The 23,352-nt window shown below is 31.3% G+C and overlaps 1 protein-coding gene across 9 annotated transcripts; it reads left to right on the forward strand.

Annotated features, from left to right (window-relative positions):
- Positions 1 to 20: 20 nt before the first annotated feature.
- Positions 21 to 23,016, forward strand: LOC106686093 (protein-L-isoaspartate(D-aspartate) O-methyltransferase). 9 transcript variants are annotated; one of them, XM_014429216.3, is made up of 8 exons: positions 21 to 307; positions 463 to 620; positions 701 to 837; positions 903 to 1,128; positions 4,264 to 4,349; positions 6,598 to 6,773; positions 18,089 to 18,182; positions 20,402 to 22,573. In XM_014429216.3, exons 2-7 carry the CDS (start codon positions 488 to 490, stop codon positions 18,165 to 18,167), a joined length of 837 nt encoding a protein of 278 aa, XP_014284702.1. In that variant the 5' UTR covers positions 21 to 307; positions 463 to 487; the 3' UTR covers positions 18,168 to 18,182; positions 20,402 to 22,573. The 9 variants fall into 9 exon arrangements, with proteins under 9 accessions (XP_014284702.1, XP_066902161.1, XP_014284704.1 ...); XM_014429218.3 differs by lacking the exons at positions 18,089 to 18,182; positions 20,402 to 22,573 and adding exons at positions 17,901 to 17,956; positions 22,580 to 23,016 and having other exon boundaries at positions 24 to 307; XM_014429217.3 differs by lacking the exon at positions 21 to 307 and adding an exon at positions 320 to 396.
- The last annotated feature ends 336 nt before the right edge of the window (positions 23,017 to 23,352 follow it).

Here is a 23,352-nt window from a genome sequence, read left to right on the forward strand (position 1 = left end):
TATTATAGAAGAAAAAAATAATCTTTTTTTAAAAATTTAGATAAATGTTTAGGTTGAAAATCTGTTAGCCATTATGGAACATTAGGCGTTTGTGTAAATATTTTGGATAAACAGCCGAATTCATTATATCAATTTTCAAGTGTTTCATATGAATATAGATATAATAAAATAATTAGTCCGGTAAAACTTTATTTTTAAACACTGATGGGATAATAGTTGAGTCAAAAATTAAATCCGTCACAAATGAATGCTTGAAATTCCTATAAATATGTTTGTAACACGAGCGAAGGTTTCGTTATGGATTAAGGTCTGTTGGATGTTGGTTAAACTTGACTTTTATAATTGCACAAAATTGTTGATTTTTTTTTATTTATCCTAAAATTAAACTAAAGTTCTGTACGTCTTTCCTTGGTGTTTTTTTTAATATGCACCCTGTTCATTTAATCTAATTTTTAATTTCAGGATCTAGGCTGGTATACCCTTCTTTATGATTTCTACATCTGCTAGAAATATTGTGTTGTTTTTTTCGAATATTGTTCTAATATCTTATTTCCTGGGTAACAGCATGGCTTGGAGATCTCATGGCAAAAGTAATCTAGATCTTGTTCAGAATTTAAGAAGTGAGAATTTGGAATTTATCTTATTAGTTTACTAAGATTATAGTTGTCAAGTCCTTTAAAAATGAATTTTATTCTAATAGGAAACAGTATTATTAGAAGTGATGTTGTTGAAAGGGTGATGGCACAGGTTGACAGGGCAAATTATGTCTCCCATAATCCTTATATGGATGTACCTCAAGGTATTGGATTTGGAGTCACGATAAGTGCCCCACACATGGTAAGCCTTAGAGTTTATATAAATAGCGAAAGTAAAACTGTCATTTCACTCTTAATTCCATGTAGCATGCTCATGCTCTTGAACTCCTGAGGGAAAAATTGGTCGATGGTGCAAAAGCTCTAGATGTTGGATCAGGTTCAGGGTATCTAACTACTTGCATGGCTCTTATGGTTGGGCCATCTGGAGTAGCTGTTGGAATTGATCATATTAAAGAACTTGTTGATACTTCAAGAACTAATATTAAAGCAGATCATCCTGAACTTCTCGAATCAAATCGTCTTAAACTGATCGGTAAGTGATAATTATTGCTTATCACAGTGATACTTATGAGGTATAGTATTTTAAGAGCTAAGAAAAGTTTTCTTCTGTTAAACAATATCAACTATGTTTATTATGGAACCAATATTAGTTTATATCCTTACTGCCAAAGGAGATCATTTAATTGTCAATTGAGGGTCTTAATTTTAAATAAACCTGAGAAATAAATATGTACTTTGTAATTATGTTGGAAATGATCCACTCTAATCTTTTAGGATCTGGGAAAATTACTTAATTTTCTGACTTAAGAGTCAGAGTTAATTAAATTTGTAGCTTAGTAAGAATGCAGTATCTTACTAATCGAAAAAGTCTAATAGATTGACTATTTAGTGGGACTAAATATACTTGATATTGCAAAATTTAAAAAAAATAATATTTTATTTTACAAAACTTGATACTAAATTTTTTCTGATTGATGTACTAATATCAAAAATTGCTTTTGTGGAAAATAATTTAACTTTTTTACTTTCAACGTTCAGTTCTTTACTTTCAACTCCTTAATGATGAATCTCTATAAAAATTTTACTTTATAATTTTAAGTATATAAAATTATGTGTCAAGTAAGCATTATATATTCGAAATTTCTGCGCTTGGTAGAAAGACATGAAGATTGAACATTTAAAAAAAAAAATTGTGTTGTTGGATTGTTATATCTCACGCTTGCAATATAAAATATATTACATGGAACAAATATTATATTTATAATGTTCTCAATTCTGATTTTATCACTGTTTACTGGAGCAGTAATGGATGAAATCATTAATTGCCACCTATTAGACAAAATCGGAATTTCTAGTCTATTAAGCATTATTGGATTCAATTTTAGTCAAGTAAGGTTCTCTAGAAAGAAAAGTGTTACCAATGAGAGGCTTCATGAGCAGTGTGAAGGTGTATGCAGTAGTCTCAATAGTCCCTCTATTTCCATAAGAATTGCATTTCACAAAAAAAAAAAAACTATCAAATGAGCACTATGTCTTAGAAATTACTCAAGTTAACAAGATATGCAAATTCAAAGAAGAACCATTTGTATGATTACTTTAAAAAAAATGTTTTGAAATGTTAAATCTTATTTTCATAATTTAATGTGCATTCTATATAATGCATGATTTATTTGTATATGCTAAATTATAATAATTCTTGTACCAGTATATGGACATACTTGTTCAACAGTTATTAAGAGACATTGTCTGTTATGTATTTCTACTGAATTCAAAATTAAAAAGTGCACATTGTGAGGTAAATATATAATCATAAAAATACATAAGATTTTCCTAGAAATGCATAATTTTGGAGTTATTGGTGAAAAACATAAAAAATTCCGAACATTTTAATGTTTTTGAACCCCCTTCGTAATGTAGAAACATAAAATTGGTGCTAACTTCAATAAACTCTTTTTACATCCAAATGAAGAGATTAAAATCATTTCTGGTTTCCCGATATTTAATTGGACTACAAACCCTATGTTACCTGGTTTGCAAACCCAACTAACTAAATCTTTCATTTGTCGGGTAACATTTTTTTTTTTTTTCATTTTCTTATTACATTTTCTCTGCTATATATTTCTTTTGTCTGAAATATAGGACTTCTCTTATTTCATATAAATTATAATAAATATCAACAACGTGTTCTTAAAATTATTATTTTTACAGTATTACATAATTGAAATTCCTTAGCATTTGGACATATCCACAGTAATTCTGTATTTCTTGTTATTGATTTTCATTAATTTTGTTCATCATATTCTTTCCTTAAATACTTGAGAAAAATAATTTTTAAAACCCATCAAACCTCCAATAGGGTGTTGATTTTTTAAAAATTCATTTTACTCTAACTATTTTTTTTTTCTATCTTTGTTTATGAACTGTATATTTATTAATAATGAAAGATTTTTCATTTTTTTTTTATTATGTTGAAATTTATGGTATGAATATCCACAGTAATTCATCCTTTCCATCAATGTAAGGTTTCTTCATATGTATTTGATTGTCATATGAAAATACTTCCTATGGAGTAAACACCTTTATTAATTTTAACAATGTTTCGGGGTCTTTAACCCCATTTTCAGGTTATCTGATCATTGTACTATTCTATTATACATTTTATTAAAATTTTCGATCAATGTCACCTTATAATTAACTTGATTCATTTCCTAATTGCCAGAATACATATCCTTTTACTGTCCTATCTCTCTATTACCAATCATGGGCCAAATCCTCGAAAAACTCATTTTGAAACACTTATTCCTCATTCTAGATTTCAATCGTGTAATCCCGGATCACCAGTTTGGATTCCAAATATGCCACTCCACTATCCAGCAGTGTCATCATGTGGAAGATTTCTCGTCTTCTTTGGAGTGCAGAATGTACTGCAAGTCATTCTCAGTATAGTGTGGGAGTCTTTCTCAATATAGAGCACGCTTTTGATCGAGTCTGGCATCCAAAACTGCTTTACAAACTCTGTAAATTCCTATCTCCTACATACTTTCTCTTCATCTGTTCCTTTCTCTCTGATAAATTATTCAAAGTAAACCACAATGGTACCTATTCATCCCTTGCAAAAGACCGATCTACACAACTATAATAAGGCATATCTGGACCTACGGAGTTGAGCTGTGGGATCAATTATGAAAACTTATGTTCTGCTTTGTTACCTCCTTGGATTTAATTAAAAATGTAATAAATTCTTAATTATTTAAAATTAATTGTGTTGTATTTATGCTGAAAAATTAATTGATAAAGGAGGTTTCGTTTGTGTTTGTCAGGGTTCAGAAAAAAAAATCTATAAATGGAATTTTGTCTTTTAGATTAAGTTTTAATTTTAATGTTACCTTCATTCCTATATCTGTGTTAAACAGTTGTGCCAACTTCTTTTTCCTATTTTATCAATTACATTGTAAATTAATTTATGCATATTATTTTATATAGAATTTATTTGTATTATTTCATGTAGGATTTATAATTTGATTTACAAAACAATAATTTATATCTTCTTGTTTAAATTATTCAAAGTTTTTTTCTTATGTTATAAGAAAATTCTTATATTGTTTCTACTAAACTAGTCTCATTGATATTTTTACATAATTAAAAATGTTTTAATTTGTTTGTCAAGTGGGAGATGGACGTCTTGGTAGTCCAGAAGATGCACCATTTAATGCCATTCATGTAGGTGCAGCATCTCCAGATTTGCCAAAAGATGTAAGTTTAAATATTATCTTTCTGAGAGAAGTTAAATAATACCTAGTTATTGAAAGATTAATTGTTGACTGTAATAGATTCTTGGAAGATAGTCTGGGTGGCGGTCAATAAAGGTATCAAAATAGTAAAGATTAATTATTTATTGGTAACCAACGATTTCGTCCCAGTTTTTGGGGCTTAATGGGGACAAGAAATAAATATTGAGAGTATGATAAAACAATTCAATATAAATGAGAAGAAGATGGTCGGGTGCAGTCAGCCAAAAATATACAAATAAACAAAAACTTATTTATTTGGGCTGACGTTTCGACCTTTCAGGCCTTCATCAGGAATGCTCTGGCAGATTTTCTGTCTAATGTAACAGATCTGACTCTAGATGTAAAATCTGCTGGAGGCCTGAAATTTAGGTTGAAAAGACTGCCAAAATAAATAACTTTTAGTTCATTTGTGTATTTTTTGCTGACCACAACCCGGACCATCTCCTCATATTAATCTACAGTCAACTATAAACACCTCATCATAAATATAATTTAATAGAATATTGATAAATAACAAATGGAGAAATGAGTGATAGAATTTATAATGTAGAAATAGAGTTATGAATTGTGAAACAGTACTTAGTACAAGTAGAACAGATATGGTACAACACAAAGAAAGGGTGTTGAAGTGAGTGATGTATAGGTAAGATGCAATAACAGATAGGGAAGGTGAATGGATATATGAAGGAATTAAAAGAGATTTGGTATTTTAGCTTATTGTGTTCCTCTTTTTTTCTATTTAAATTTATTTTTTTATCATAATTACAATTGTTGTCCCGATTTAACTCTGATGAAGCTGTACAAAGTGGGGCAAAATCTTGGTTACCAATAAATTTTTTTTTTTAATTTGGCACAGAAGCACCGCGGCCAGCCAATAACATTACGACAATGTTACGATTAGCACCACAACATTGCGGTGAGCTTGTCAGAGCTTTAAAGTTTGAAGATTCTTAGTAGATTTGAGGGATTGATCAGCTCACACTGCTCGGAATCCACCACACGGTCCTCCCTAAACTTGCAAATCGGTCACACCAACATATTATGTGGTATGCCGTCTCATCCTCAGTATTACAGAATCTGCACAGGGGTGACTCTGTTAGCTTGAGGTTAAACATATGTTTATTTAATCTGCAGTGACCTATATAGATCCCTGTAATTATCCTAAGAGAACTCCTGTCCAGGCAAAGCAATTCATCGCTTCCGCCCCTATGAGATTCATCTAGGAACAACTTAGCTTGTCGCTGTCTATTATTAAGCCAGCGGCACTTGGCTCTTAATCCATAAGCTACCTTTATAATGATTATGATAGATAGTTGACCGTGGATGATAAATGAGGAGAATATGGTTGGGGGTGCGGTCAATAAAAAACACAAATAAGTATGATTAACTTATTTTAATGTGCCGACGTTTCGGCTAGAGTTTCTAGCCTTCTTCAGGTCTTAAAACAAAACAAGATAACAACCACAGTAAGTATAGAAAAATAAAAAATATAAAAAGAAAGTATAGACAGAATAATTTTACACATACAATGAATAATTTTACAAAATAGAATTAATAAAATGAAAATAAATGAAAATGAAACGTCGACACATTAAAATAAGTTAATCATACTTATTTGTGTTTTTCATTGACCACACCCCCAACCATCTTCTCCTCATTTACCTTTATAATGCTTTTGGCGTAGCTCAGGCTTATGCCTCACACGGGCTCAGGAGTAATAGGAATGGTTTCAGAGCCATGTTCTGTCAGCATATTCGTTGCCAGTGTTACCGCAGTGACCTGGTACCCATTCAATGCTGACTTTATTAACGCATTAGAGTTTGCTGAGTGCCCCTATTGCTGCCTGGCTATCTGTGTAGATTGTAATTCTTCTACCAGAGACCCCTTCCTCTATAAGAATACTGGCGCAATGATTTATTGCAAGTATTTTTGATTGAAATACTGAGGTATACCTCCCTGGGGAATAGATATACCTTCCAATGGCTTATCTCCAATACCAATTAATAGTTTATCTTCACTATCTTCTTTTAAAATTTCTAGTTATGTTGTACATTTGTTTTATTACTTTTATATCAGTTAAATTAAAACTTTTTTACCTAAGCTAAGCCCAAATTAACTAAGGTAAAAAAACTAAGACATTTGTTGTATTTTTCTAATAATGTTTCCCATTTTAATAAATAATGAAGAAATTTAATTTAATTCTTTTTTAGCTTGTAGAGCAACTTGCCCCAGGCGGTAGGCTAATAGTCCCAATTGGACCAGCTAGTGGTGACCAGCGCCTGGAACAAATCGACAAGAATTTGGATGGCACCATTTCTAGAGTAGCTCTCATGGGAGTAGTCTATGTTCCTTTAACTGACAAGAATTCTCAGTGGCCTTCGACTAGGTCTGTATAGTTTCAATTTATTTATTTATTAGAATGAAAAATGAGCGTATGTATATTTGATTGATGTAATTCCAGGGGAGAAAAAAATATAGCCGCTGCCTGCACACCTTGTTATATAGTTTTAATTATTGTTTTTTTGTTATTAAATTGAACAAAAATTATTTATCATAATAAGTTTTTTTGATAGTTATATGAAGTTGAAGCTTATACATGACTATTAAAATAAATTTCACATTAAAAAAAATAATTTAAAGAAAAGTTATTGAATAGAAATAGAAATAAAAATTGTAGAATTGTGTGTTGCTAATTTACTGTATAAATTAGTGAAACCTTTGCTTTCTTTTATTATAACACTAGCGTTCCTCGTTGCGGCTTCTTCCACTCCTATAAATGAAGAACTTTGAGACTTAGAACTAAAATTTTTGGTGACTAATTTCTGGTATTTCTTAAGTGTATTAGAAGAGAATTATACATTTATAGGACTTGTGAAGAAATTATACTTGTGGAGTTTTGTATCAAAATTATTAGGCTTTCACTATTTTTTTTTTCGTTATGCTGTATAGTCATGGCTCTTCTTACATAAGACCTCTGGTAGTCCAATGAAGCCTGGTTCATTCTGAACAATTAACCTATTAAAGTTATTGCAGTGAACCTAATGCCATGTGTATGATGTATTATAATTTTCCAGATTGATAAGATGTTTATGGTTACTGCTCTTCTGATTTTGTTCTAATGGGTTGTAGATGGGTTATACATATTTATAGTACGTTAGTATCGATTCCTTTTCCGGCTCTCAGGAGCGATGGATTTTGACAAATGAGGTATTAAAAGAAAGGGTTTCAAAACTGTGACAGAGGTAAGTCAGCAGATCGAGACGGTTCTAAGCAGATAATTGGGTTTTTAAGATTTATGACATATACTTTATTATCTAATTATTTTTTCATGTGTCAAATTCTAAAAATGAACCATTTTTGAGATAGTGCACGAATTGGGTATGGGTCACACCTCATTTTAAAGTAAGCGTTCACAGCGGGATACTTATAATATGTTGCTTCGTTCATAACCTTAAAACAATACAAAGTATGAATACTATTTAATGATAAGTGATTTTCGACAGATCCTTTTTTTTTTTTCCCTTAAGTACTGTTCAAAGTATACTTCAATTATTCCTGTGTTAAGATTTGCTTAAATGAGTTACCATTTTACAGCCAGACCCAGGTCTATTGATTGGAACATGCCCATCACTTATTGAATGAAATGTTATTATATAATAATATTTTAGAAAACATATCTAATGCGAGAGTTCTCGCAGGGGTAAACTAGTGATGTTATAAAACATTACTTGTTTACCCCTATGTACATGTTATATGATAATAATAGGAAGTTTATTTTTCACCTAATATCATAATATAAAATAGAAAAAAAATCATTTGGTCCACTGCTGTTTCTTAGAAGTAAATTATACTGTATAGAATTCATTAGAAGAGGTGTAGCGGGTATGAATAATAAAAAACCATAGTTAACAGATTATGTATTCTATTAACAACAGATATATTTACAGTTAGTTGTGCTGTTCCAACAAACCAGACGTCCAATAAAACAATCTGAGAAACCAGAGTTTCAATAAATTTTTTTAAAAACATCTGCACACCATATAACACTTTAATTAAAAAATCTTTATTTTGCTACTTGTAAATTTTCTCTTATACAATAGACACCCTAAAAAATACATAAATTAAATTCAATATGAGAAAATGATATGCATCTTTAAATAGTAGTATCACATGATAAATGTTAGTTGCTGGTGATAACACATTGATGTCATGCTCAAGACATAATTTATTTTTTAAAATCTCTTGAACAGAGGAGCTATAGTTAAACCCTGATTTTAGTATTTTGAGTTCAAGGTTTTGCCAGCCATGGAGATGGTGTTTATCAAATCAGGGGCAGTTACATAGTAAAGTTAGAACTAAATCTGTGCGGATTGCATAGTATTAATTCTCACTAAAGGTTTTCAAATACAAACTAATCTGTTACTACATGTGCAACCTTCTGCAGTTGCGTAAACATTTTCCATTTCCTTTTATATCCACCTTCAACAACTATTGCACTATATAACATTCTAATATCTTCTCATTCTCTTATGTGGCTTTACAGTCCAAGATGTACTTTGGCCTCTCAAACAATTTGACCCTACTCTTCTCAATCCATAGCCTTTTTCTCCAGCCTGTCACTCCAGTCTTCCTGAGGTCCTTGTTGCCAAATTTTTCTAGGACGTCATCTCTTTTTTATTTCCAGGGAAAGTTTCTTTAGTGACCCTTTTGACATGTCTATGCTAGCTAATTCTTCTGGACTTGGTATATCGAACAATAATTATATTATAGTATTAAACATGACACCTGGTATAAATATTGATCAAATAGTTCCACTCTTTGTGTTAAAGATTACTTTATTTAATTTTTTTATTTTTGCTCTTTAGTTAACAAAAAAAAGATATGGTTAGAAATAAATATATAATTTTTCAGTGGTGTATAAATTGTCTCTAAAAATATCCATATTATAATAAGTACTTTCAAGATTTTGAGTTATAAATCAATAATTATGAGAGATAGTTGACCGTGGATGACGTACGAGGAGAAGATGGTTTGGGGTGCGGTCAAAATAAAACACAAAGAAGTTGTTATAACCTATTTAATTGTGCCAACGTTTCGGCTAGAGTTTCTAGCCTTCTTCAGGGCTGTTAGCTTGAAAATCTAAAGCCATTAGGCGTTTGATTTTCAAGCTAACAGCCCTGCAGAAGGCTAGAAACTCTAGTCGAAATGTTGGCATAATTAAATAGGTTACACCAACATATTTGTGTTTCATTTTGACCGCACCCCAACCATCTTCTCATATAAATCAATAAATTTTTAAGCAGTGAATTTGCACTTTTTTTAAACGTGTTCAAACCTCTTTAAGGTTAGTTGTGCTACAATTTTTTTTGTACCTCGACAAGGGTGCTGCAAATTTTTTTTAGCCAGATAAGGTTTCCATGGTGAAATAGAACCCCTGTGCTGGCAGGAACGGTTACTCTGTCACATTGCTTTAGGTCAGTTTTAGGTGCCCAGTAAAGTTCTAGTGTCCGATACTACACCTTCTACCTTCTTACCATGGGTATCCATACTCTCTTTGTTCAACGGAACTTCTAAACTATAACTTTTTCGGGATCTTTGAATCACTTATTCGGATAATAACCTTGATAAATTTGATATTTGTAGAGATTTTGATATATCCACTTCTGAAAATTAAAGTTTTTTTTTTTGACAAATTAAAATTCTAAACTAAAAAATTTAGTCTATTAGCAAAAAAAAAGTTTGTTTCAAAATTTAAATTTTTGCTTCTTAAAGATGTGTTAAAAATTAACATTTTCATTAAAAAATTAACTTATCTACATCAGACATTCCTTACAAAATTTTTTAATAACAATATTCCAAAACTGGATATATTGACTTTTGATAGAAAAACCATTATTTGTATGTAGATTTTATGGTTCCCATTTTTTTTATTTCCTCCAGACTTCTCCTTCAAGCTTCAAAGATTATTCTCAGTACTTGTCTCTCAAATATCTTAATTATATTTTCCTCTCCCTTACTGGTTGCCTATGCTTCTGATCCATAATTGAATACTGGGTTAATTTAAAACTAGAGGAAATTTGTCTGCAATAAAATGTTTTACCGAGCCATAGAAGTGCTTTTTGTTATTAATGATCTGTTTGATTACAATATTAATGCCTGTGATACAACTTTTTTCGAGTTCATCTAAGACCACAAATGTATAAAGGAATCAACTTCATAGAATTTGTAGGGGCCGATGACGAAGAACTTCGTTTTCATCAGAACCAATTCGCATATTTTGGTCTTAGGCTAATTCATAATAAGAGTGAGTTGATCAGCTTAAAAAAAAATTCATTCTTTGATAATAAATGTTTTCTAACTCAATGGAATTTTTTTAGAAGTTAAAATTATCAAAATAAACCCTACATTAAAATAAATACAGTGGATCTTTGGTATAAAAAATTTTAAAGAAGTTTTTAAAAAAATTGTTTGTTTTTTTTAGTTTCATTATATCAAGGCTTGATGACTAAAAATTCATTATATTGATGTTCAGAAACCTATTTATTGATCTCTATTTAACATATTACATAAAATTGAACATTGTTAACATACAATAATACAATAAACATACAGTAACTATAATATGTATGCAGTCATCAAACAGATGACAAAGAAGCTCCAGACCTTCATAAATAGCTGTCTCTGAAATATACTAAGAGGTTAATGGTTAGGAACTATTTCCAATGATGAACTTTGGAAATTAACTAAGCAAGGATCTATCAACAATGTAATAAAACTTAAAAAGAGATGGCTAGTAAACACCCACAGAAAACACTGCACCGATATAAGTTGACAAAGCGTAGAGTGGAACCCCCAAGGTCAGCAAAGGTGGTGATGACCAAGAGAGACTTGATGGTCAGCCCTGAAAATAGAAATGTGAAAAGCAGGCCAGACATAGTCCGGAGTTAAAGAACTTGCAAAAGACTTAGACACAAGTTCTTTTGACGCAAGTACGCTTAAGAGAAACTTTATGGTTGCTGTATGTCGCATCTAAGGGATTCCAGGATTTAATCAATCATTTTGCAAAACTACAAAAGTGATATGAATGCCTGATCAAAACTAAAAGTGAACATCAAACACATTTGAAGTAAGGAATAGGCTGAGGGAAGGAGACCCATTAGCTGCCCTTTTAGTGGGCTGAGGGGGGGGGACCATTAGCTGCCCTTTTAGTGGGCTGAGGGGGGGGGACCATTAGCTGCCCTTTTAGTGGGCTGAGGGGGGGGAACCATTAACTGTCCTTTTAGTGGGCTGAGCGAAGGAGACCCATTAGCTGTCCTTTTAATTAATAATTAATATTGTCCTTTAAAGTATTGTGAAATGTACTGAAGCTGACTCAGAACAAACCATCTGCAATGAAATGACCCAGATATTGGCATAAGGTGATGATGAATAAATTATTTTATTCTAGGATAAATGTCACTTAGGAATAAATATACGGTTCACATATTAAGATTAATTGGTCAGCAAACATTTAAAAATTTTCAGTATACTTATTACTTAAAATTACAGAAAAACGTTAGGCTAAATTATAATTATAATTGTAATCTTTTAAATTTTTTTGAGGTTAATCACTTCCATCATTTGAAATAAATAATAATTTATTTCAAATGATGGAAGTGATTAACCTCAAAAAATTTTAAAAGAATTGACTCACCAGACTTCCTAGAGAGATAATCCAGATTATAATTGTAATCATTACTGGCTATATACATTGTTCACATTGACGCAAAGGTTTGGTTATATAGTGAAGGAGTTGGTGTTTTAAAGAAAGAATGGATGAAGATTTGCCAAAGGAAGTGGTTCTTTGTGAGGGCCTATATAAATCAATCGGTTGGAATCTGGTGTTTATTGGATGGATGGATGATCGTAGAATAAGGAGATCAAGGATATAGGTAGGTTTTTAATTTTAAAGATTCAGAATAGGAAAACACCAAGGAGGCATTGCCTGCAGGAGGTTGGATAGAGCTACTTCAACTCGGTATACCTACGGGAGACATGAGAGTGCCTGGAAAACCTGAAAATAACTCTTATGAAGCAATTCATAAGTCTCTTCATTCGCAACTCTAAACTATCAGACAGCCCTCCGTAGACCAAGGAATCATTGTCAAAGTAGTAGTAGTAGTAGTAGGGGAACTGACGGGTATTCTGAGTAATGGAATCACAGGATCAGATGATGTCGTCATTGGAAGATTTGCTGCGAGCATAAAGGAAAAATTCATTAAGCTTAATGTTGAAGCTTGGCATGTGGGTCTTAAAGTGATGAGGGAAGTCTAAAATAATGTCATTAAGTAGAGACACCTGCACAGCCTCAGCATATATGTGTTATCAGTGATTATACTTTCAAATTGGTCCGTAATTTCAGCTAGTTTACATCTCTAATCAATGAGGAAACAAATGAAGATGAGGAGGTTGAAGCAAGGTATACTCTGATTAAGCTATGAAGTAGCTGGCTGCTGAGTAGAACCATTAAGGTAGGGCTATACTTATATAGCCCCCTCGTTAAACTGATTATAACCTATACAAGTGATAAATGTACATTCAACAAAATCTGCTGCAGAAAAAGTAGACAGGTGTAAAAGAAGAGTTCTAGTGGATCCTTATCTCCACAGGGTGGATGATCAAGAGTAGCTGAAAGGTTATGTATGTATGACCCAGATGGTAACCACCCAAGAGGTAGACCAAAAAACAAGGTGGCAGGACAGTGTTAGAGATGACCTCCAAAAGCTTACTATTAATACCAACATGGCAGAAGATAGGACCCAGTGGCAGAGACTTTTTGACCAGGCTGGGGTAACTATGAGGTGTCTCTTGTTTCAATAAAGAAGAAGAAATGCAATGGTTCTTATTACATATTGTAAATCAATAAACATTAGTTACCCCTCCCCCACCAATTGAAATAGAGAGGAATTCATGATGCTTTAAATGTAAAAAGTTTTAATATGTTTTAAATGTTGTGAGCAGGGTAATTTAAAGTCCAGATTATATGTTAAATGCAAAGGAGCTCCTAGGGGATTTTCTTGGCAACTTGTTTTGTAACCTTATAATCTTTACACGATAATAAAATCTCCAACAGCTTCATCACATTACCTTTCCTTCACCTCACTTAATCCTTATTTCCTCTCCTAGTTTTTTTTTCATTTTATTATTATTATGTTTATCCATTACTTAACTAAAGTTTAAAAATGTTTAAAACAAAAACAACACAAACCACAAACAACTTACCTATCAAAACGTCTATATGGTGTGAAGCTCAGTTGGTCTGTTGCCTGACATCATGCTCCATTTAGCAGACCTATTAACAGACTCGCAACCATTTTAAATGTTATATCGTTTTAACATGCTAAAAAGAAAGAAATATTTCTCCATTTAATGTACTTTAAATATGTTAAACTAAAGATTATGAAAAATACCCCCTTATATATAAAAATATTTACATAAACTTAAATAATATATTAATAAATAATTGCCAGTCTCAAGAAAGAATTTTAAGATTTTAAATAATATATTCAGTTGCCTCAATGCTTAATCCACTCTTTTTCTGCCTTATTGAGATAGGTAGGTAGACTTTGTATTACATAGAGATCATTTTTGCCACAAAGAAGTTTGAATTATGAAAATACATTGCAAAAACATGGATTATTTTCTTTTAACTGGATTTTAAATTTGATATTGAGATATTTTTTCACTGAATACTATGGCTAGTTCAAGGTTCCACTGTATTTACTCAACAAGTTTTTTTTATTTTATTTTAAAAGAACGTTTCCTTTTTTCAGAATCAAACGAAGAAATATTTGAATATGACTTATAAAATTTATTCTTAGAATGAATTAATTGATAATTGCTAACCTCGGGGAAGAGAACTGGAATATCTAGAGTAATTAGTATAATAAAGGACTTTATCGGCTATGATTATATTTTATTTAATTGTAATGTAACTTAATATTAAGATGGTCCTGTCTTATGTTAAATCTTTAGGTTTTTAAAGTTCAATAAAATTATTGTCGATTTCTTAATGTATTCTGTGTCTCTGCTTAAATTAAATTTAAAGTTAAAGATAAACTTAGCACCATGAATGAATTTTATAAAATCCTTTTCATAGTTGTTGAAGGGAAACTTCTTTACCAACGCTCTACAATCCAAGAAAACAAGAATTATTAGATTAAGTCATAAGTAACTTCCGATGCAGCTAAGTAGAATCTATTGTTTGTTCTACCTGCTATGAGTTACCATTACAATAAGTTTTTGTTTTCATTATATAGACTTCAGTTACTCTTTTGTCAACTGTTTTGTGTGATAAACTTTACATTAAACTGTTTTTGTGATAAACTTGTCATTAAACTGTTTTTTGTGATATACTTTACATTAAACTGTTCTTTTTTTTTTAAACTCTGAAATTGAGGGTCTTAAAGCACTTATTTGTCATGTATTGCTTTGGGAATTTAAACAAGGCAATAGTGCTTAGGCGACAGCTAAAAAAATATGTAGGGTATATGGTGAAGAACTAATAACTGATTGGGCAGTTAGAAATTGGTTTATCAAATTCCGTTCTGGAGATACAACCTTAAAAGACGAACTGAGGGCGGGACGTTCTTCCGAATTTGATGACAATCTTTTAATGGAAATCTTGGTGCAAAATCCATGTCATTCAACAAGACCTATAGGAGAAAGGTGGAATACATCACAATCAATTGTTAACCGCTGCCTGGTGAAATTAGGAAAAGTCAGCAAGTTAGGAATATGGGTAACTCACAATCTCAGTGAACAGAATAGAGAAGATCGCATGTAATTGCCACAAGCCTGAGCCTTTTTTTTTTTAACAGGCGATGAAAAATGGGTTACATATGATAATATCGTCTGCAAAAGATAATAGCTTGATAAGGATCAAGCTAGAATTGACTTAGGAAACAGCTGTTCTATTCTAATTATTATTATGATTATGGAATTAATATTTTCTTCCTTGAGCTTTAAGAAGGAACGATTGATAATCTTTAATAAAATTTTGAAATGCTAATTCATCTCCAGAAGTTTCACTTTTGTCGGCAGCCAAAATATTTTTTTTTTTTATGATTTCTTCATTATTTTACATATTTTTATTTTTGCACTACGCTGCTTACTACATTCTCCATGATCTCTTGCTCTCTCTTCCAAACTTTCAACAACCACATTAAATCCTCCTCCACATCATCCAGCCATCTGATCCAGAGATGTCCTCTTTTCCATTTTCCATGCGGTTTCCTATATAGCATCTTCCTGGGTATCCTTTGATCGGGCATCCTCTCAACATGTCCTATCCATCTTATTTGAGCTCTTTTCTGTAATGCCACGATGTTGGGTTCCCTGAACAGTTCCATCAGCTTCTCATTCGTTCTTCTTCTCCAAATTCCATTCTCCCAGGTTCCTCCCATATCCTCAATATTTCCCTCTCCCAGGAGTTAAGCATCTGTTCCGCTTTTCTTGTTTAGGGCCTTGTTTCACACCCATAGATTACTACTGGTTTGGCGATGGTTTTGAACCACTTTCATTCTTTTATAGAGAGCTCTAAACTTTAATAGTTATTTTATATAATGTTATTAATTATAATTTCATATTAAAAATAGGTCACATTGGCACAGATACAAGAATGTTGCTGTTTAGCCTGATAATTTTGTTAATGATTGTCTCTTCCTTTCTTTGTACAGGTTTGCTTTATTTCCTTTTGTTTCCATTTTAGACCATCATATCTTTTGAATTTGTTAAATAGTAGATTTATTTACTTATATTTTTGTTATTTTGAAATTTTGTTCAAAATCTTTTAAGTAACTAATTACTATTGATACGGAGATAAATCAATTGATATTTATTATGTCTCATCGGTTTTAAACTAATCAAATGAAAAGATTTGATTAATGTAGGTAACATTTTTAATAATTTTGGGTGAATCCATATTCTTTAAGTTGTAGAGGTTAATATTTGGTACTTTTGTTCGATTTGATTTATTAATTTTTCTGGACTTCTTTCTGATCTACTTTCCGATATTTTGTCTACCATTCTAGGTGACTTCTTCAGAAAGAGAATCACTTCAGGCAGTAATTTCTCTTCAAAATGGTAAAACAGTATAAGAAATAAAAAGTAAGGAGATAGTATACCTCTTAAGGGATCTCTGGATGGTCAATCGCAATGACAGTCATAATGCAGAAGACAGGCTGACTTGAATCAAGAAGACGTATACACTATCAGTCTGCCTGACGCTTACTTTTAAATGAGATATCAAACAGCAATGGCCTTGTACAACGTCTTTCAATTTATAATTAACAGAAAGCTTCTTAGTTTGGCCATTATTTCAACATTTCCCGCAAGAAAAAAGTGAAACGCATGATATGAATGAAGCCTCCCTCTAATTTCTCAGTACCTCCACTTCAAATTTTTAATGATTGGATTTAAAAATTTTCTTGGTGAACTATCAGTCTTGCCTTGGCATGATCAATCTTAACATTCATTTTTTATTTAAGATTCTATGATAGATAGGATTCTTTCAGAGCCAAGAAACCTATATCTTAGTGACGCGTACCAGTCACAATCTGCTATATAATGTAGGGTAGTTTCTGGGGCCTGTCCACATAAGTAGCTGGTTTCATCCCGAACTATTTCACAAATCTTAAGATGTCTTTTAAGTCTACAATCATCTATTAGTAATCGGAGTTCATTTCTGTTTAAACCTTTTTGCCACTTTGATCTAGAAGTAGAGAGTTTAGTTATTAGTGTCTTGGTCTGCCTCAGCTCTGCACATTTCCTCCATTCTTTGCCTCCTATCTTCCATGTCCAATCAAGGAATTCTTTACGCTGATGTCATTTATAAATGTCTATGCTCGCTTCTACCAAGCTGGACACTTTTCTCATTGCCAGTGATTCCCTTATGACCAGGGACCCATACTAGCTTAAGCATCTTTAAATACACCAATGACTAGTGACTACTTGCTCAATGTAAAAGTGACTTTAGGTGATTCGAGGGCTTGAAGGGCAGATTGACTATTTGAAAAGATGCCTGCCTTTTCACAGCTAATGACTTTAGGGCATATAGTTGTCAACAAAATGGCAAATACTTCTGCCTGAAAAATATTCGAGTACTTGCCTAATGGGAAGCTTAGTTCTATATAAACTCCTGCACCCGTTAAACTAGCCGAACCTTTCCTTGATTCCTTAAAAACTTTATTGATCAACCAAGATTTTATTGTATGAGTTGAACTTTTCACTGAAACGTTTAAACTAACTCTTATAAATTTTGGTTTGATCACCACTATTCTGTCAGTAATGTAACTAACAGCAGAAAAAATAAATAGTTGTCCACCTCTACTTGAAATATTGGATGGGATTAAGGTAAGAAATTATGGTTGAGAAGCTTTTGTTATTTTTTTTTTTTTTTTTTATTTATTAGAAAATTAGAATTTTTTTTGTTTATAAATAGTTTTACTTATTAAGTTAACAAATCTTTTTCCAGGCATCCTCCAAAGACAATAAAAGTTGAACTGTAAACTGTGGACACCTGGAAAGAAGGTTTGTTAGCTTTAGTATCTAAGTGATGTGCTTAATGTTATTATATAAGTACAATAACAAAGGCTGACATTTTAAATATGATTGTTTAATTTAAATTTATTGATATTTAGAATGTGCCTTCTAATTTAATAGTAGTGGAAGGTGGGCAAGGCTAAGGAGAATAGTCTTAAGTGAGAAAAGAAAAATATTGTTCAAGAAACTTGATGGATAGAATCTATCGCTTGAGGTATGCTCTCAAATAATTTTCATAATTTGAAATAATATCATTGGGCCGTTTCATATGAAATGTTTTCAAAGGAAAGGTTATTTAGTAAAACACCTTTATAAAATTAAAGCATTTTTATTCAAAATATTTACCCTCATTTTCTCCAATGTGTTATCAAATTTTCAATCCCAGAAATGAAAAATTCAGGGTTTTGTATAGAAATGAAGACAGAAAATGCATTTTTGACTTGAGAATCATTTTCAAAAATTTTACCTTTAAGGAAGTTGTCCGAATTTCTGAACATATAGAAATCTGTTGGAGATAAGTCTGGCAAATAAGGTGGGTTTGGAAAGACTTTTTAATTCAGTTTGTTTAGTTTCTTCACAGTTCATCGTAAAACATAAGGTCTGGCATTATCATGCAAGAGTATAGTTCCCTAACAATTAACCAATGCAGGTTGTTTTTTGACAAATTTTGGGTGAATTAAGTTAATTGACCCTCTGGGTAAAACAGAGAAATGAATTATTCCTGCCAATGACCATCCCACATAGAAACCAATAATTTTTTTGGATACAAATTTGCTTTTGATATTTGTCCTGGTGTTTCATCAATTTTTAACTACTGACATGACAGATGCCTGTTGTCATATATACAATCCACTTTTCATAATAGGTGTTTATCCTCTCGAGAAAATGCTTTTTTTTTGCCTAGTAAGCAGTGAAACACATGTCTTATAATGTTTCAGCTACTGCCACTCATTCAGTGCACTACCCCTAGGACTACTTTTTTTACTATACCTAATGATCTTTAAGCGTTTGGTAAGGGTTTTCTTCCACTGTATGTCTAAGTTCATTGTCGTCAATTACTTCCTCTGGGTTGGTTATCCAAATCTGTATCACCAGCCAAACCTATATCATTACGACACCCCTCCTTCCTTAAATGCTGTTTCTTGCAGCTTGGGCTGCCGTGTAGCCAAGTTGAAACTCATAAAAAAATTACTCAAAAATCGCATGTTTTCACGGTCATATTTGATGGAATATTAAACAATATGCCATCAATCAGAATGATATTAAATATGATAAAAAAAAGAGAGGATTTATAATGGCTCATTATAATTTGTAAACAAAATCGTAGTAAACAATAAATGTCTACTAAACCCACTTTGAATTTCTGAAATAATAAAAACGAACATTTCGTATGAAATGGCAAAATAACATATGTAGTCAAAGATTTGTTTATATGCTAGCTCATTATAGTTAGAGATTTAAATTTCAAATTAAGTAGAACCCTGCTTAACTGCTTTTCCGGATTAACCATTATTATGAAAAAGAAATCTGTATTTTTTATTGAGTTTCAGTTTCAGCTCTCACGATATCATCAGGAGAACTAAATAATCAAAATAAAAAATCATTAACATAAAAATGAGAAATTTTTTTTACTACAGCAAATTGTAACCTACGAACTGGATAAAAAAATACCAAATATAAAGTTTTAAATGCACTAAAAAAGTTTATGTATGTCTCAATTTTTTACTTTCACTTAGGCATATACATGAAATATATAGTTTGGGGAAGTGTTACAATTGTGAAAAATTCTAAATCTGAGTTTTCAATGGAAAAAATAGTACGTAACTTATTGTTGTTGAAGGTAATGAAGAATGACGAAAAATGCATAAATAAAACAAGTTTAATGCTGTGCCTGGTGTGCTCGGGCGCCATTCTGATAACTGTTTTCATGTCGACATAGTTATTAAATTATTACTTTTTAATTTTGGTTAACCTATATTTGAGCGGACAAGGTGACTGACTCCATAAAATAATTTTTAGCATTTCCAAGATTATTTCAATAACCATCTTAATATTTAGTTAATGATTAAGAGTAGAATGTAAATAGTAACTAACTGTCATAAGTTTATATAACTACCATACATAGTACTTCTAATAAAATTTTGGAATGTCAAATTTTATTAGAAGCACTTTTCTGAAAACTGTTGAAGTCAGAGTTAGTCTGTCAATTGAAAGGCTTATTTGGAAAATTAACTCGGCAAAGTATTGCCACTTTGAAAAATATCTGTTCTGAAACGAGGGAGGATTAATTTCAACTCAATGTAGGGGGGGAGGAGTAAGTGAAAGTTGTATGGTGTGCGCACAGCACCAGATTTTTCAATTCTAATTTTACCATAATGTAGATTTAGTTAAAAAATTAATACAGCTTATTAGATTTCCTTTTCTCTCTTACAGTACCTGTCTCCAATGAAAGAAGAGGTGTGAGTTCAAGAGTCCTGCTTTACTTTACTTATAAAGTCTTTAACAATATTCTTTATTTAATCTAAAACTAGATTAGCTTTTTTTATTCAGCTTTTTCAAATTAAGAAAGTATAATCCAATTAATAAATAAAACAGAAAAAGGGAAAGAAAAGAAGAAACTAACCAAACGATTAGATTATAAAAATAAATAAATAAAAGGGAATTTAGTAGTTTTTCTTATTCTCAGATCTAAAAAATACTTTTGAAGATGACAAGATTAAATGAAAAGAACAAATATTAAATAGATATAAGAATTTTATTTAAAATTATATATAACTCTTATATCAGGGCGAATTTTCTAGACAACCAGAACACTGAAGTACTAATAACACTTAACTAAATTAATAGCTACTTTTACAAATATAATTAAATCCTATGTTGAGCAAATCAACTTACCAATTTATAATCTTTTTAATGGCTGTCGGTTCTCAATGTCTTCGGTCTAAAAATGCTACTACTGACAGGAGACAAAGGCTTGGTCTTATTCTAGCTTCCAGGATACATCCAATCCACTGGAAATTCAAACAAAGAGTGAATTTCTTCCTCCAATGATATAATATTCTTGGATGACTGCTGACTCTTGATATCTTCTTTCTAAATATCTATCACTGACAGTAGACTAAGGGTGGTCTGCACCACCTGTATCCAGATCTTATCCCCTCAGCCACTTCACAACCAGCTCCCCACTAAGAGTCCAGTTTTCTTTTTTCTTTCTGTAACGTTCACTCGTTGATTAAGAAAAATCTATTGGAGCACAACCGCTCTAATTCACGGTGCAAATACTACATTGATAATTGTTATTTTCTTCTATTTTATCCTAGATTCATTTATACTATAATTGTGGTAGAGAAACAACAAAAAAACATTTCAATCTACCTGCTCAACATAACAGTAATTCCACAAACTTCGGAAAGACGTGTAATGCTATCTTGAAATATTTGAAATAACTTTGTTTTGGACTCCATAACTCCTGAATGATGAAATTGGTTGCAATTCTACATTTATTATATCTTTTCTATAGTACTAGCATTCTTTTCGAGATAACTGTAGATAGTAGAACGACTATTCCAAGAGTTGTGGACCCGTAATATATATTGAAATTTCGTACAATAACATGGAAAATTTCTCAGGGGTCAGCTAGTTTCTATAATATCTTTATATTAATACATATTTAGGTTGATTTTGAAATAAAAGACCATTGAGGGACTATAACATACTACAACCAAAATGTTTTTTGTTGAAAGGTTGAAATGTGTTTAGTATTATTGATAATAATAATTATTATTATTTATAATAATATAGTTGATTATTAATAATCTGTGGGTGTTGAGGGATAGGTCTTTGCAACCACGGAACTACAGCAGAGCCGGTTCGAATCCAGCCTAGAGGTGCAAATTTTATTTCTTTGGCGGTCCCACCAAATGAAAACTTGACCCCACACCTTAGTTCGAATATCAATCGCTATCCTTTTTGATTTTTGTTCCTGAAGATAGCATTTTAGCCAAAATTATTTTTTATTAATTAATAACTGCAGAAATATTTTTATATTGGTGAAATATATTTACCTTTAAAATTAATAAAAATATTTCTCATATAGAGCCATACTGATTGATTACTTTTGTTATTTAATGAAACTAAGCCCATTTGTCAGTCCATTTATGCCAAAATGTTGTTTTAAAGAAAAATATGCTTTTAGTGAAATATTTTACAGCCTTTTACTATAGAGATTAGCACCCTTTTGAATTTCAACCTAACTTTGAATGTAAAATTAGGTTGTTTTCAATACATTTTGAGGGGTTTAGAGTGCACCATCTCAAAAAAGATGTTATAATATTAATTTATCCTATTTTGGTACTCCTAATATAATAATTATAATAATTCTTAAATCTTTTGAAAAATGTTAGTAATAAGATTGATGGCATTCAGTGCCAGCTAAAAAAAATAAGAAATGTAATATTTATTTAGTGTTAGTTATATTTCTGATATCCGAATCAAGATTTATCACAGTCAAAATAATGTCAGTCTTTGTTATCAATAATTTATCTTTTAGTATCTCGAGGGAATCGAGTCTGGTGTGCCTTAAACAGGTAATATATTATTGGTTTTTCCCAGGGGGCAGGTGTGAAATATGCTGACGTTAGGTGCAAAATATGCTGATGTCAGATGCGATGAGAGGAACACCTCTGCGTCATTTTTGTAAATCTCATAAAATTTATTTTCACGCGTACGTACATACACACACATACACGAAGAAGTGATTTTGGATATATTTATACACTATAAAATAGAATCCCAATTGCATGTTATTCTATAGTGTTTATGTTATGGACTAATGAGTGTTATATATTTATTGTTTTTTGTCTTTTAACCAAATGATATATTTAAAGGAATTTCATTGCTCTCTTGATTTGATGATGAATCATTAGATAATGCCTTACTTAGAGATTCCGTAAAATATTTCTTATATGATGTAACTGCTATTTATATTATTTTTAAAACAAAGCCTATGTATTGCTATGAGAATCAAATAAAAAAGTAAAAAAAAAAAAGTAATTGCTTACTGTCATTTATATGCCATTTTTAGAAAAATAAAATTATTCGTTATGACTTTAAATTTTCTTTTTCTACCAATTCAAATTTTTTAAAAACCAATTAATACATTTTGATTTATTAGTTTTAATTATTTTGACAAACTTGGAGCCAATGTGAGTATTTAAGTACATTTTTTTGGAAAGCCATTTAGATAGATTTCCTGACAACTTTTGGGATTTCAGCTGAGTACCAGAGGGAACAGTTCCTTCAGGATGTAAAGGTAATGAAGGAGAGATATCAAGACAGGTGGAACAGATGTATGATAGCAGATCATTGTTGGACCTTACAAATTG

This window comes from Halyomorpha halys, unplaced genomic scaffold, assembly GCF_000696795.3.
Source record: "Halyomorpha halys isolate HHAL.00 unplaced genomic scaffold, Hhal_1.1 Scaffold777.1, whole genome shotgun sequence".
Taxonomy (NCBI): Eukaryota; Metazoa; Arthropoda; class Insecta; order Hemiptera; family Pentatomidae; genus Halyomorpha; species Halyomorpha halys.